The following is a 13,006-nucleotide window of genomic DNA, read 5'->3' as shown; positions in this document are numbered from 1 at the left end:
CCTCCCCACGCGCTCCTTCATTTTTTCATCATTGGTACGCACGTTTATCTCAACCTCCCCCCTCATCCTCACTTCAACTCTATCCCCACTCCACCACTGTTCTCTCTCTCCCCACCCTACACCTCTATTTGTCCTACATATTTATTATTTGTCACAATGGTATTTCCACCGAGTGGCTCACTTGAAAATTTATTTCGTTGTGTTGGACTGTGCAGCCTCTGGAGGGGTGACGGTGGTGAAATACGGAGGCTACGGCAACTACGGAGGCTACGGCAACTACGGGGGCGCGGGACGGCACTACCCCAAGAAGACGTACACGTACAGCCAGGGCAGCTCCAACAGCGCCAGCCATCAGGGAGCCGTGGGCTCGCGCTCGGGTGCCGCGTCCAGCGCCGGCGCCTCGGCGTCGGCCTCGGCAGGGGGCTCTGCACGCGGCCACCCCGTCAACTACGACGCCATCTTCAACGTGAGTGCCACAATCTCTGCTAGTCTCCTCCTTCCAGCCGTGTAACGAGAAATAGGGGAAACACATTTACCTTGGATTATCACAGAAGATTCAGTCTCACCTCTTAAACTGATGGTTTCTGCTGTCAGGGACTTTTCAGGCCAAGTTATAACTCTGCCGACTATTGCTACTCCTGTTAAGACAAAAGACAGGTATAACACTATTGGCTGTTCCCACAACAAGGACAAGATGCCAATAACGTTACTCTCGATATAGTATTTTGAGTTGGTCGTAATCGTGTACAGATGTTAAGGTATCGGACTTCCTTACGTTATCAGGTATATTACTTATTGATAGTAAGCAATAGTTACACTACTGGCCATTAAAATTGCTACACCAAGAAGAAATGCAGTTGATAAACGGGCGTTCATTGGACTCATATATTATGCTAGAACTGGCAAGTGATTATATTTTCACGCTATTTGGATGCACAGATCCAGAGAAATCAGTACCCAGAACAACCACATCTGGCCGTAATAACGGCCTTGATATGTCTGGGCACTGAGTCAATCAGAGCTTGGATGGCGTGTACAGGTACAGCTGCCCAGCACGATACCTCAGTTCATCAAGAGTAGTGACTGGCTTGGTTGGTTGGTTTGGGGAAGGAGACCAGACAGCGTGGTCATCGGTCTCATCAGATTAGGGAAGGATTGGGAAGGAAGTCGGCCGTGCCCTTTCAGAGGAACCATCCCGGCATTTGCCTGGAGTGATTTAGGGAAATCACGGAAAACCTAAATCAGGAAGGCCGGACGCGGGATTGAACCGTCGTCCTCCCGAATGCGAGACCAGTGTAGTAGTGACTGGCGTATTCTGACAAGCCAGTTGCTCGGCCACCATTGACCAGACGTTTTCAGTTGCTGAGAGATCTGAAGAATGTGCTTACCAGGGCAGCAGTCGAACATTTTCTGTATCCAGAAATGCCCGTACAGGACCTGCAACATGCGGTCGTGCATTATCCTGCTGAAATGTAGGGTTTCGCAGGAATCGAATGAAGGCTAGAGCCACGGGTCGTGACACATCTGAAATGTAACCTCCACTGTTCAAAGTACCGTCAATGCGAACAAGAGGTCACCGAGACGTGTAACCAATGGCACCCCATACCATCACGCCACGTGATACGCCAGTATGGCGATGACGAATACACTCTTCCAATGTGCGTTCACCGCGATGTCGCCAAACACGGATGCGACCATCATGATGCTGTGAACAGAACCTGGATTCATCGGAAAAAATGACGTTTTGCCATTCGTGCACCCAGGTTCGTCGTTGAGTACACCATAGCAGGCGCTCCTGTCTGTGATGCAGCGTCAAGGGTAACCGCAGCAATGGTCTCCGAGCTGATAGTCCATGCTGCTGGAAACGTTGTCGAACTGTTCGTCCAGATAGTTGTTGTCTTGCAAACGTCCCCATCTGTTGACTCAGGGATCGAGACGTGGCTGCACGATTCGATACATCCATGCGGATAAGATGCCTGTCATTTCGACTGCTAGTGATACGAGTCCGTTACCCTCCTGAACCCACCGATTCGCGCTGGGTTAGCCGAGAGGTCTGGGGCGCTGCAGTCATGGACTGTGCAGCTGGTCCCGGCGGAGGTTCCAGTCGTCCCTCTGGCATGGGTGTGTGTGTTTGTCCTTAGGATAATTTAGAGTAAGTAGTGTGTAATCTTAGGGACTGATGACGTTAGCAGCTAAGTCCCATAAGATTTCACACACATTTGAACATTTTTTTGAACCCACCGATTCCATATTCTGCTACAGTCACTGAATCTCGACGAACGCGAGCAGCAATGTCGCGATACGATAAACCGCAATTGTGATAGGCTACAATCCGACCTTTACCAAAGTTGGAAACGTGATGGTGCGCATTTCTCCTCCTTACACGAGGCATCAAAACAACGTTTCACCAGGCAACGCCGGTCAGCTGCTGTTTGTGTATGAGAAATCGGATGGAAACTTTCCTCATGTCAGCACGTTGTAGGTGTCGCCACCGTCGCCAACCTTGTGTGAATGCTCTGAAAAGCTAATTATTTGCATATCACAGCATCTTCTTCCTTTTGGTTAAATTTCGCGTCTGTAGCACGTCATCTTCATGGTGTAGCAATTTTAATGGCCAGTAGTGTAATTTATCTGGAATGGAGCCAGTGCTATTGTGGTTGTAAAGTGAAACTGATGTCTCCTAAATAAAAGAGGGTAATTAGGCAATGCGGGTCCAAGTACATACACTGTTAATGAAGAAAATTGACTACTGTTGTAGCTTTACATGGGTCTTAAATCTGCTTTGTAAATTGAACTTGAAACTAACAGTATAATCTAGCAATAATTGTGACAGGCAGCTAACCATGAGCAACACACACGAAAGTTTAAAATGTTTTAGCAACGAAGTATCTGTCACCAACGTGCACCGTCTGTACCAAAGCAAAAAAGACAGTGTTCATTACACACTAACAGTTTGTAAGGAGGGCGCAAGCTAATCTAGATGTGCGGTGACTTTAATACTTTACTATTGAAAGACAGTATAGTAGAAATAAATGTCGAACTGCAATGCTAACCAACATGGTTATTATTTGTTTTCAGGTGGAGCATTCTGTAGAGCATAAGAGAAATCTTAATCTGTTACATTTTTAATAAGTTGTAGCCAGTTAGATTTACAAGAACTGAAATATCTCTAGAATGGTTGTTGCACTTCATAAACACGTTCGGTGTGAGAATTACTGAACTACCGGATCAGGGTGTCGGGGGAGGGGAAGTGATTCAGAGACTGCTCTACCTACTGACTGGGTTTAGGACAACCACTTAAAACAAACACAATAAGGATACACGCATAAACACAATAATGTGAAGAAAAGCACTATTAAAACCTATTAATTAAATAATAACAGCGAAAAAATTTAAACTGTAATGGCCTATAACTCCTGCTTATATTCACAACAGCTGCCTGTTACCTTTAGCACTACGCAAAGATTCTATTAAGAATGAAAATCAAACAATCTAATTATGACTTTTTGTTTCCACTAATTCTTTTGAAGTATATTAATTCAGAGCAAACCAACAAATCTCAAGACTTAACAGACAATATATATCCCCATCAGAAGGATAATTAATTCAATCTTGCGGTTATTCTTGCTTGATTTAGCAAATCAGGTGTTAAATGGATGAATGCTGACCGCCGACTGTGTATGTCACAAACACTTCTTGCGGTACTTCGCGGCAAACCACCTTCTTACATTCCCGCTTACAGTTTTCCCTGGTGGAGGAACTTCAGGTTATACATCTATATAAACCTACGTGCCACATGCATGAACCAATTTTACACACAATACTTTGATATATTTTTATTACATAGATAAAAAATGTGCAATTACAAATAAATTATTGTCAAATAACTTTACAGAAAATAAGAAGACTTATTTACACACATGTTGAACCAAAGAACATAGTAACACAGATATTACATTAGACGCAGGAAAACATGGAAGCTACATGTAGCAAACACAATTAAGTCAAACATAAGTGTTACAAAGTCACTGATTTATTTATTTATTTAGCATATGGCTAACACAGATATTTTATAAAATTAAATTACGTAAACATATATACATATTTACACCCAAACTTAAGTTTGGCTTTACAACTGAATATTCAGTCCTTCAATCCAGCGCACTGCATCTGGAGTTGCTAGCAGAAGTCCTCTTCAGCACCGTGATAGGCTCGAATCCTGCATTCACTGACATTGTGGTGAACAGTCTGGAATAGAACCCCACAGTCGCAGGCTGGATTAGGCAGCTTCTTCCATTTAAAGACAGCATCCCTGCATCGACCATGGCTGGTACGGATTCTGTTGATGACAGTCCAGGTCTTGCGTGTATAACTGCCCACGTCGTGTTGTGCCGACTCCACTGTAGCTTGAATGGATTTTTAAGTTTGTTTTATATGCCCGACTTCTAATTTACCCACACAAGTCTCCAGGGTTGAGCAGTTATTACCCGATGACGACACGCAATACAGTTTGTTAAAGAGGAGTTCGCCGTTATTAATTATGTTTTTAGATTACAGATTACAGATTTATTACTCGTACAGAGACTAACCGTTCCTTTGTTTAACAGCGCGTCGTCAAAATAAGTATGAAATGCTAATGTCTTTGCAATACATAATGTCGACTATTGAGTTAAAGTTCGAACCTATTTTGCCATTTTAGAGAAGAGAAACCTTAAGCGCTTCTGCTTCTATAACCTCAGTATCAAATGTTCACTAATTTCATTTACTTCCTATCTCAGTTCAGTATTTAACACAAATTATATATCAATGTCATTTCAGAGACATTACGTCGGTTCCACACGAACGGAATAACACGTAATTGTCATTTAACATCACTTTTATTAATAAACCTTTTTCTTATGACGCAAATGTTAATGAATGATCACCATCTAGGAGGAAAGAGGGATTGATCCTAATCATGAGATAATAGCTTTTAATGAGCCCGCAATCGTTAATTAAATAAAAAGTCACGTTCAAGAATGATACGCGAACAACTTTCGTTACGTCCGTTTTCACGTATCTGTCAAAACTAATCCTGTCGCCCACAATTCAAATTAACACTTACGTTAACCCCTTTTGTCGGAACATCGAATCGTAACTGTTATGTGGAAGTTTATTTTAGTCCCCGAATTAATTCCTTTCAGGTACGCGCACGACCGAACAGCGGAACGGAACACAAACGACTTGTTTTAACAACCGAACAACGCAATGACGTTACATTACGACAATGTCCGCCCAATGAACATCTCTTTGACTTTATCTTTTCTACTCTGCTTAGTTAAATTATTGCTAATTACAATTTATTCAGCTATTTAACGAAAACATCTAACAAAAAATAAAATAAATTTATCCCAACGTAAAAGATCCGTTATACGTGGTAGGTCGAATCCACTTGGAAGTTTAGCACCTCAGAAGATGTCGTGCAGGGGCTCATCAGTCACTGCTTCCCACCGACCTTTCCATTCTTCAAGGGGTTTCAAATCCTTAGAAACCATCTCAGGAGCATCGCACAGAGTTGGATGATGTGACTTCAGTCTCTTTCGATTTAAAAGTGGCAGGTCGCTATGCACAGGTAGATTAGAATTCCTTGAGATCTTGTGGAATTCCCTCATAAGGGCAGCACACCTGCGAAGATCAGCAGGCATTATACCAGTTAACAGTGGAAGCCAATAAAATGGAGTAGATCTGATTCGCCAGATATTATGCGCATTGTCGTATTCACCTGGGTGTCAACAAGCCTTGTATGATGACTGTTCATCCAACCACATGCACAATACTCAGTACTTGAGTACACCAAACCCAGAGTTAAAGATCGCAAGGGCCGGCCGCGGTGGCCGTGCGGTTCTGGCGCTGCAGTCCGGAACAGCGGGACTGCTAAGGTCGCAGGTTCCAATCCTGCCTCGGGCATGGGTGTGTGTGATGTCCTTAGGTTAGTTAGGTTTAAGTAGTCCTAAGTTCTGGGGGACTTATGACCTAAGATGTTGAGTCCCATAGTGCTCAGAGCCATTTAGATCGCAGGGTGGTTGCTGAAGATCACCAGCTAGTTCCGCATGGCTTATGGAGAATGTTGTTGTTTCGAGTCCTCAACTTTTGGACCAAGTTAAGAAGGTGTTGTTTGAAGCATAGTATATGGTGCAGGATGACACCAAGATATTTTGGGCTCCAATTATGACGATGAATTTTGCCTCTGAAACTTATCCAGTTTTACGTTCACCAACCGATTATTTAAATGGAAGCAACACGCTTCTGTTTTACTCACATTGGGTTGTGGCGTCTAGCCGTGTGATATGTCTTATTTCTTAGCGACTCAATGCCTTTTCTAATTATTTGTTTCCATACATATCACTTAAATCATCTGTTCGTTATCACAGTATGATACAAGACGATAAGGGTTTGCATGGCAAACATCAAGATGTAAGTGTCGGGTCCAGAGCAATTTATGCATAGTCTTCAACAATCCAGATCCAAATTTTGCTCACAATCTAGTCTTTCAAGAAAACAACCAAACAGTTTCACAGAACTAAAGGATACTGTCAGTGTTTCAGCTCTCCACTAAATGAAAAGTTAATGTTAATGCCCTGTAACTCTTCTAAAGTGGAAGACATTGTAATGAATGCTGAAGTCTTCATATGCACGTCAAACTAAGAATGTTCATTAAAGAAGAAAACACTCCATGGGACTGTAGAGTAAAAAGTAACTAAGCATCTTCTAAGTCAATTCAATATGTTTAAATTTCTACCATGATTTATGTTGATAAGCAAATAAAATGTATTTTGCACTTCGCATATTCCAATTCATTGTCACACGACCACGATAAGTTTTTGACATTGCTTGTAGTTGTGAAGCCATTATTGGAGTCAGAAAAAGCAAATACTAAAGTGCTTTCTGGAATACATGGCAGTTGGTATATTTTCATCTTCAGTTCAATGTGTATTCATGGGAATCATGCCTGTCAACAGCCATGGCAATACTCCTCATGGCAAAATATAAATACATTCATAATCGATTATGCAAATTCTAAAGCACCTGAACCTTACGAGACTGAATTTTAATTATTATTGTTGGAAAATATTGACAGGTAATGTTAGCAACAATTTACATCAAAATGAAATTTTTATTTAAATAAGTTAATCATATACTAGCCTTGCACGACGAAACACTGAACAAGGCCAATATCAACAGTAGTTTATCGTGGTAATATCATAAATATTTATGTTTTGTTCAGCAAGTCAATAACTTTTATACAATTATCACACTTAACTGCACTCAGAAATTACAACAGTTCACAAAAACTATTTTTTCTCCGTAATTTTGTGTATAGCTGTTTGATATTTGAGACTCTGGTCCAGTAAGAAATATTTGATTAGTAGACGGTCGTTCTACTTAACTGCAGTCATAAATCATCATTTTTGAGTCGCGATGCAGGGGAAGAAATAGAGAGAGTAAAAGAGAAAGAGAGTTTTAAGTTTACATCGTAATGCATGCATCATTATTACCTAAGCTACCACTGTTTGATCTGTTTTATTTCATTTTGTTTCATGTGCAACGCTGCATATTCATACTAAAGCATCACATTTCTCTCTTTCAGATACCTATTTCTGCACTGAATTCAGTAAATCGGCTCCTCAACAACCTGGGCTGAGAATGACGTCTTTATAATCAAAATATAACAACATATACATACACCAAATTATAAGTATCAAGTGACTACCTGTTTCCACATTTCAGGAACTCAATATCTGTGATTCCTGAATTGGATTGTAAATCACCACCAATTTTCTATTTCTTCTATTTTGTAGAATATTTATTTACCTGTTTATTGTTTATTTTAGAATATGTACAATATACTAAATAAATACATTTCCAAAATTGTTCAGCTTTTAAATAATATGTTGGCAAATGGCATCCTTAATTTCCAGCAACTATTGTAATATTTCTCTACTATGAAAAGAATGTTTCTGAAAAAAAAAACCTTCAAGGATTGAGGGCAAGGAGCTATAGCAGAAGTTGCCACTCAAAAAAAATATTTGTTCTAAAAGTTAATTATTTTATTTACTGCATCCAGTACTCCACAAAAGAGTGAAATCTAACTATCGTAGTGCTTAACAACAAATACAAGAATATAATCACCTGCAAAACCGCAATCTTAAGACAATTTATAACAACAACTTCAACGCACGCAATTTACAGTCATGTGCTGGAGTCTGTCAACGGGACTGGAGACGCACTGCACCAGGAACACTTGGTAACTTCATACAACAAACTGGCGACTCACGGTAGCTACAACATTCACAAGCCAATTCTCATTAAATGCACAAACGAATAAAAACAACAAATAATTAAAAGATGAAGACTGACAACTTGAGTTTACACTCAGGACATGTAAATAACAGAAGTTTCAGTGCTCTTACATAATACTTACGAAAATGTGTAATTGTAGGGTAGCAGGCGTGATCTGGTTTATCGCTAGGGAGGATTTCCAAAGGTTCCTGCGAGGTACCTTGAGAACTTCCAGCATGCTGGAGTAGCTTGGGTTAGCAACTTCTGTTAATCTACAGAACGAAAAACCAGTCCACTTTTTATTCATTCGATGACTACTTTAGGACCGAGACCCATTTTCAAATCATCATAACAAAGAAACGGCATGTTAGAAGATGTCACAAATGTGCAGTGAACATTTACAGTGCATACAGGTGGCCGTATGGACTGTAAATGTGCGCTGCACATTTCAAATATCTTCGAAAGTGCCATTTTCGTTTTTGTTATTATGATTTGAAAATGGGTCTCGGCCAGAATCTAGTCATCGAATGAATAAAAAGCAAAAATTTTCAACTTTGACTGGTTTTTGTTCTGTTGAGGGATCACTTGATTGTATCTTCGCACTTCAGCAAAAAGATGATGACTTGTTGCTGTTAAATGTAATTCAATCTCGATCTTGTCTTTTAGAACCTACCGTTTACTTTCAAATTACAGTATGTGGAAAATTTAATTACGTCATAGTAAAGCCTTTAAAAAAATGTTAGCCTTGTAGATCTATTATGTGTATGACACGGTGCTATCCACCTAAAAATGTTAACCGATATTACCATAATATTAACTGCTACCGTCGAATCGATGTTGTCCTCGCAGTTCTTGGATCCTCATAATACCATGCCGACCCAGTGATAGTAATGTTTTTTTCGCCAAATCCAGAGATGTTCCATATAATCCAGTCCTGTTAACTCATACTTCGTGGAAAACAATACACCACGAAACTCAGTATGTTACTGTTCAAAGACGACTTAGTGCAACTTCTAACAATAACACCACTTGCAAAGTAGGTTAGAAATCAGATTAATAATGTTGCTCACGCAGCACATGTTCGCTTTATCGAGCAACAACAAAGTTATTGACTGTGGATGGTATCGTCAGAATGGAAATTATGAAGTCACTGTAAAAAGGTAATTAATTTTGGCACTTATCTTGAATGGATTCCCACGTAGGTTTCGTCGAAGTTGTTATGGCTCATCTTGTTGATTCTAGGGTGACTCCACTTTGACTGCTAGAAGGTCCAGATCTGTAATTTAGCAATATTTGAAGACCTAACAAATGCGTTTTTCAGGAAATTCTTAATTATCTAACAATCCCAGATCAGAACAATGGTATGGTAGAAATAATTTTTTACTTGGTGTTCACGATCCACATTTTTATTAAACTTCTTGTAAATTCACATATACTTCTTAATTGTCACATCATCAAGAAAACAGTTTTGTATCAATCTTCATATATTTAATTTCCACTTTAACCAAACACAAGACTTGACTGTTCTTTTACAAAGCGAAATAACAACTTAACTTCTGCAAAGTGAAACAAAGACTGCTCTGTGCGCATTCGCACCAAAACGGTTACAAGTAAGTCAAAGATTTTGACAGTCTCACAGAAATGAATACACGCAAGAACCATATCACTGTAATATATCGATACATCGGAGTACCTATACATTAATAAAACCAAATGCGAAAATTGTCACAAAAATATATCTGTTACTTCGCAGAAAATTGTACGATATTACTGGTATCGAGAATTGGGGCTGGAGTGCCGTAATGGTCACGTAAATAAAGAACCATTACGAACTCTTCAAAATTTCAATAGTTCTGATACTAGCAGTTGCCTCTTCATTGAATGTGATCGTCCACAACACTATTTCTGCTCCAGGCATGTTTACAATTTCCCAAACAACCTTACCTTTAGAGTCATTGTCTCTGTAGCTGCTCCAATTCGTGGGTCTCACCTCCACCTCGCGTCACAAAACACCGGAGTCGATTGTTTCTGTTGAGTAATTATGATCCCATGCCGTCCTGGACGTGAGTTCTCTTTCGCCTTCGCTAAGGAAAGTGGGGATGCACACACCCTCAGAAAGCTGTCCCTGGGTTGGCGGATGCGCCCCTCGCATCAGCTGGGCGGCTTGGCAGGTAGCGGCGACGACCAGCAGTGCCAGTGTGCTCTGCCGTAGACTACGGGATGTACCTATTGCGGCTCTCAGCGGGAAACCCACCAGAAAGCCCTGAGCAGGACACGCCCCTCAGCGTTCCGTTATGGGTCTGCTCATGAATGCATCGGCGGAGCCAGCCCATCAGTCTAAAAGCACCTTCTTTCACTCCGACGAACGTAAGTGGCTTGCAACATTCACATTCATGGGGGTTAGCATCCGATTTCACCTTCACGTCTTCTTTTAAAGTTTACTACTCTGTGCGTGCTGGCCGCGGTGGTCTCGCGGTTCTAGGCGCGCAGTCCGGAACCGTGCGACTGCTACGGTCGCAGATTCGAATCCTGCCTCGGGCATGGATGTGTGTAATGTCCTTAGGTTAGTTAGGTTTAGGTAGTTCTAAGTTCTAGGGGACTGATGACCACAGCAGTTGAGTCCCATAGTGCTCAGAGCCATTTGAACCATTTTGAACTCTGTGCGTACTAGACAATACTTTGCAATTACTTGTCTGGTAGTCACTTGCCTACTAAAATGTATACTACATTATATTAAAATGAGAAAAGCGAAATTGTGAACGACAAGCTCCTTAACCTATACATACGCAAATAATACCTTAGTGGCGCTAACTAACAAATGCTAATATATGTATTTAAAATTCACGTTAATCATTTCATCATTGCACTTAAGAGACCTACATTACACTAAATCGAATAGTTGCTTTACAAAGCAGCGGTCTCCTTAATCACATACAATAAATATGACAGAATAACTTAAATGCACCACACTAACATGTCTGTCCTCCGAAATCAAAACAGTTAAAAAAGGAATTCCATTTTTAATAACTTACAACTACTTATGTTCCGCCATAACAAGTGTGGCAAAGTGCATGCCTTATTTATTTACTAGTAACCACCTACAAATGCAATCTCATCAATATACGTATGACGAAATACGGTTCACGGTATAATCAAAGGAGAAAGAAATATTCTGTCATCACTCTCTCTTGTTTTTCTTTACGTTGACATTGGATGTAAGATGGACGAGTGCTAACAACACAAACGGGGAGCTACCCACCACCAACTCGTTATTAATCTACTCATGTTATCGACAAAAATATTCTCTTAAAACTGAGTCAAGTTATCTTTGGTTAGCTCGATTCAAACATTATAAATTATTTTTAATTTTCGCCATAGTAACTTGCATGAATAAATCGCTCAGCTCACAGATACATGGCACATTCACAAGATATCAAATCTTTACCATTAGTACCACGAAGGCAATTACAGAACATAATGAAAAAGTCCAGAAGTGTAGACAAACTCTCTCGGCTGCCTCATGTGGATATACTCACTCATAATTCCACTTGAACGCTATACAACACATCAATGAAACAAAACGCACCTACACTCACCTCCTCTTAATCTGATGTCCGACCTTTGGTAACGAAACGTTACATGTACTTCACCTCCGTTCTTCAGTGTCCTCACTTCCTTTCTGTATTCATTTTCTATGGAATACCATGGCTAAGAGCGAGCACTAGGGCTCTGAATTCAGTTTTCTTTTGCTAGAAGGTCCCACACCGCACTTCCATGCATGCAACATTGATTACTGATGACAAAAAACACACATCATTAATCCCAACATTTTTTTCAGATTATGCCAGAATAAGATACACACTATTTTACATGCCTTCTAAATTAAATCGTAGCTACAGGGCGTTCTTATTAATTACTGCACTTGCCTTCGATGTTTACAAAAAATGGCTCTGAGCACTATGGGACTTAACATCTGTGGTCATCAGTCCCCTAGAACTTAGAACTACTTAAACTTAAACTTAAACTAACCTAAGGACATCACAAACGCCCATGCCCGAGGAAGGATTCGAACCTGCGACCGTAGCAGTCGCGCGGTTCCGGACTGAGCGCCTAGAACCGCGAGACCACCGCGGCCGACTCGATGTTTACATTCCCTGCTGTTCGATGTTTCGGTCACTTCACACCTGCGTCGTTCCTCTAAAAGTTATTCGCTCATCATTTGTGCTTCCTTTGATCATATTTCACTCCTTGCGTTGCAGTGGCTGCGATACACCCTACCTTCTCTGAAACATAACGTGTAAAGCATCTTCCATTGTCAGCGCTCGCTCGTCCCGACTCACCTTCATCTGCCTGTTCTGCTTCCATTCTCTCCCTATTCTCAAGGTTCCTCTAGCGTTCCCTCAGCGCAACAAAACGACCCCATGAGCACCATTCTTCCATGGGCATAACTATAGGGGCTGAATAGACGCATAAAGTATCCCTTTGCTCCCTTGCACGGCTAAATCGACATTCCCTTCAACAGACTATTCATTCAATCTTATGTGCACTATTCACAAGTTGTGAGTTAACGAGCATTGCGATCTCATTTAAACGTATCGCCGAAAGAGTCAGCCTACAGGAATTGTGAAACGAACCCTGTCGTCCAGGACCGTGCGCCACAAAGGGCGAAAATTTACCACGACATGGG

General features: G+C 40.9%; 1 protein-coding gene across 1 annotated transcript in view; it reads left to right on the top strand.

Annotated features, from left to right (window-relative positions):
- The window catches only part of LOC126252932 (loricrin-like), an 86,011-nt gene extending 78,102 nt beyond the window's left edge, over window positions 1-7,909 (top strand). The window contains exons 5-6 of the mRNA XM_049953927.1: window positions 216-466; window positions 7,628-7,909. Of these exons, the coding sequence (XP_049809884.1) occupies window positions 216-466; window positions 7,628-7,681 (305 nt within the window). The 3' untranslated portion in view covers window positions 7,682-7,909. The remainder of the gene's footprint in view (window positions 1-215; window positions 467-7,627) is intronic.
- The last annotated feature ends 5,097 nt before the right edge of the window (window positions 7,910-13,006 follow it).

This window comes from Schistocerca nitens, chromosome 4 (genome assembly GCF_023898315.1).
Source record: "Schistocerca nitens isolate TAMUIC-IGC-003100 chromosome 4, iqSchNite1.1, whole genome shotgun sequence".
In the NCBI taxonomy this organism is placed as follows: domain Eukaryota; kingdom Metazoa; phylum Arthropoda; class Insecta; order Orthoptera; family Acrididae; genus Schistocerca; species Schistocerca nitens.
This window is presented reverse-complemented; position numbering and strand designations above follow the sequence as displayed.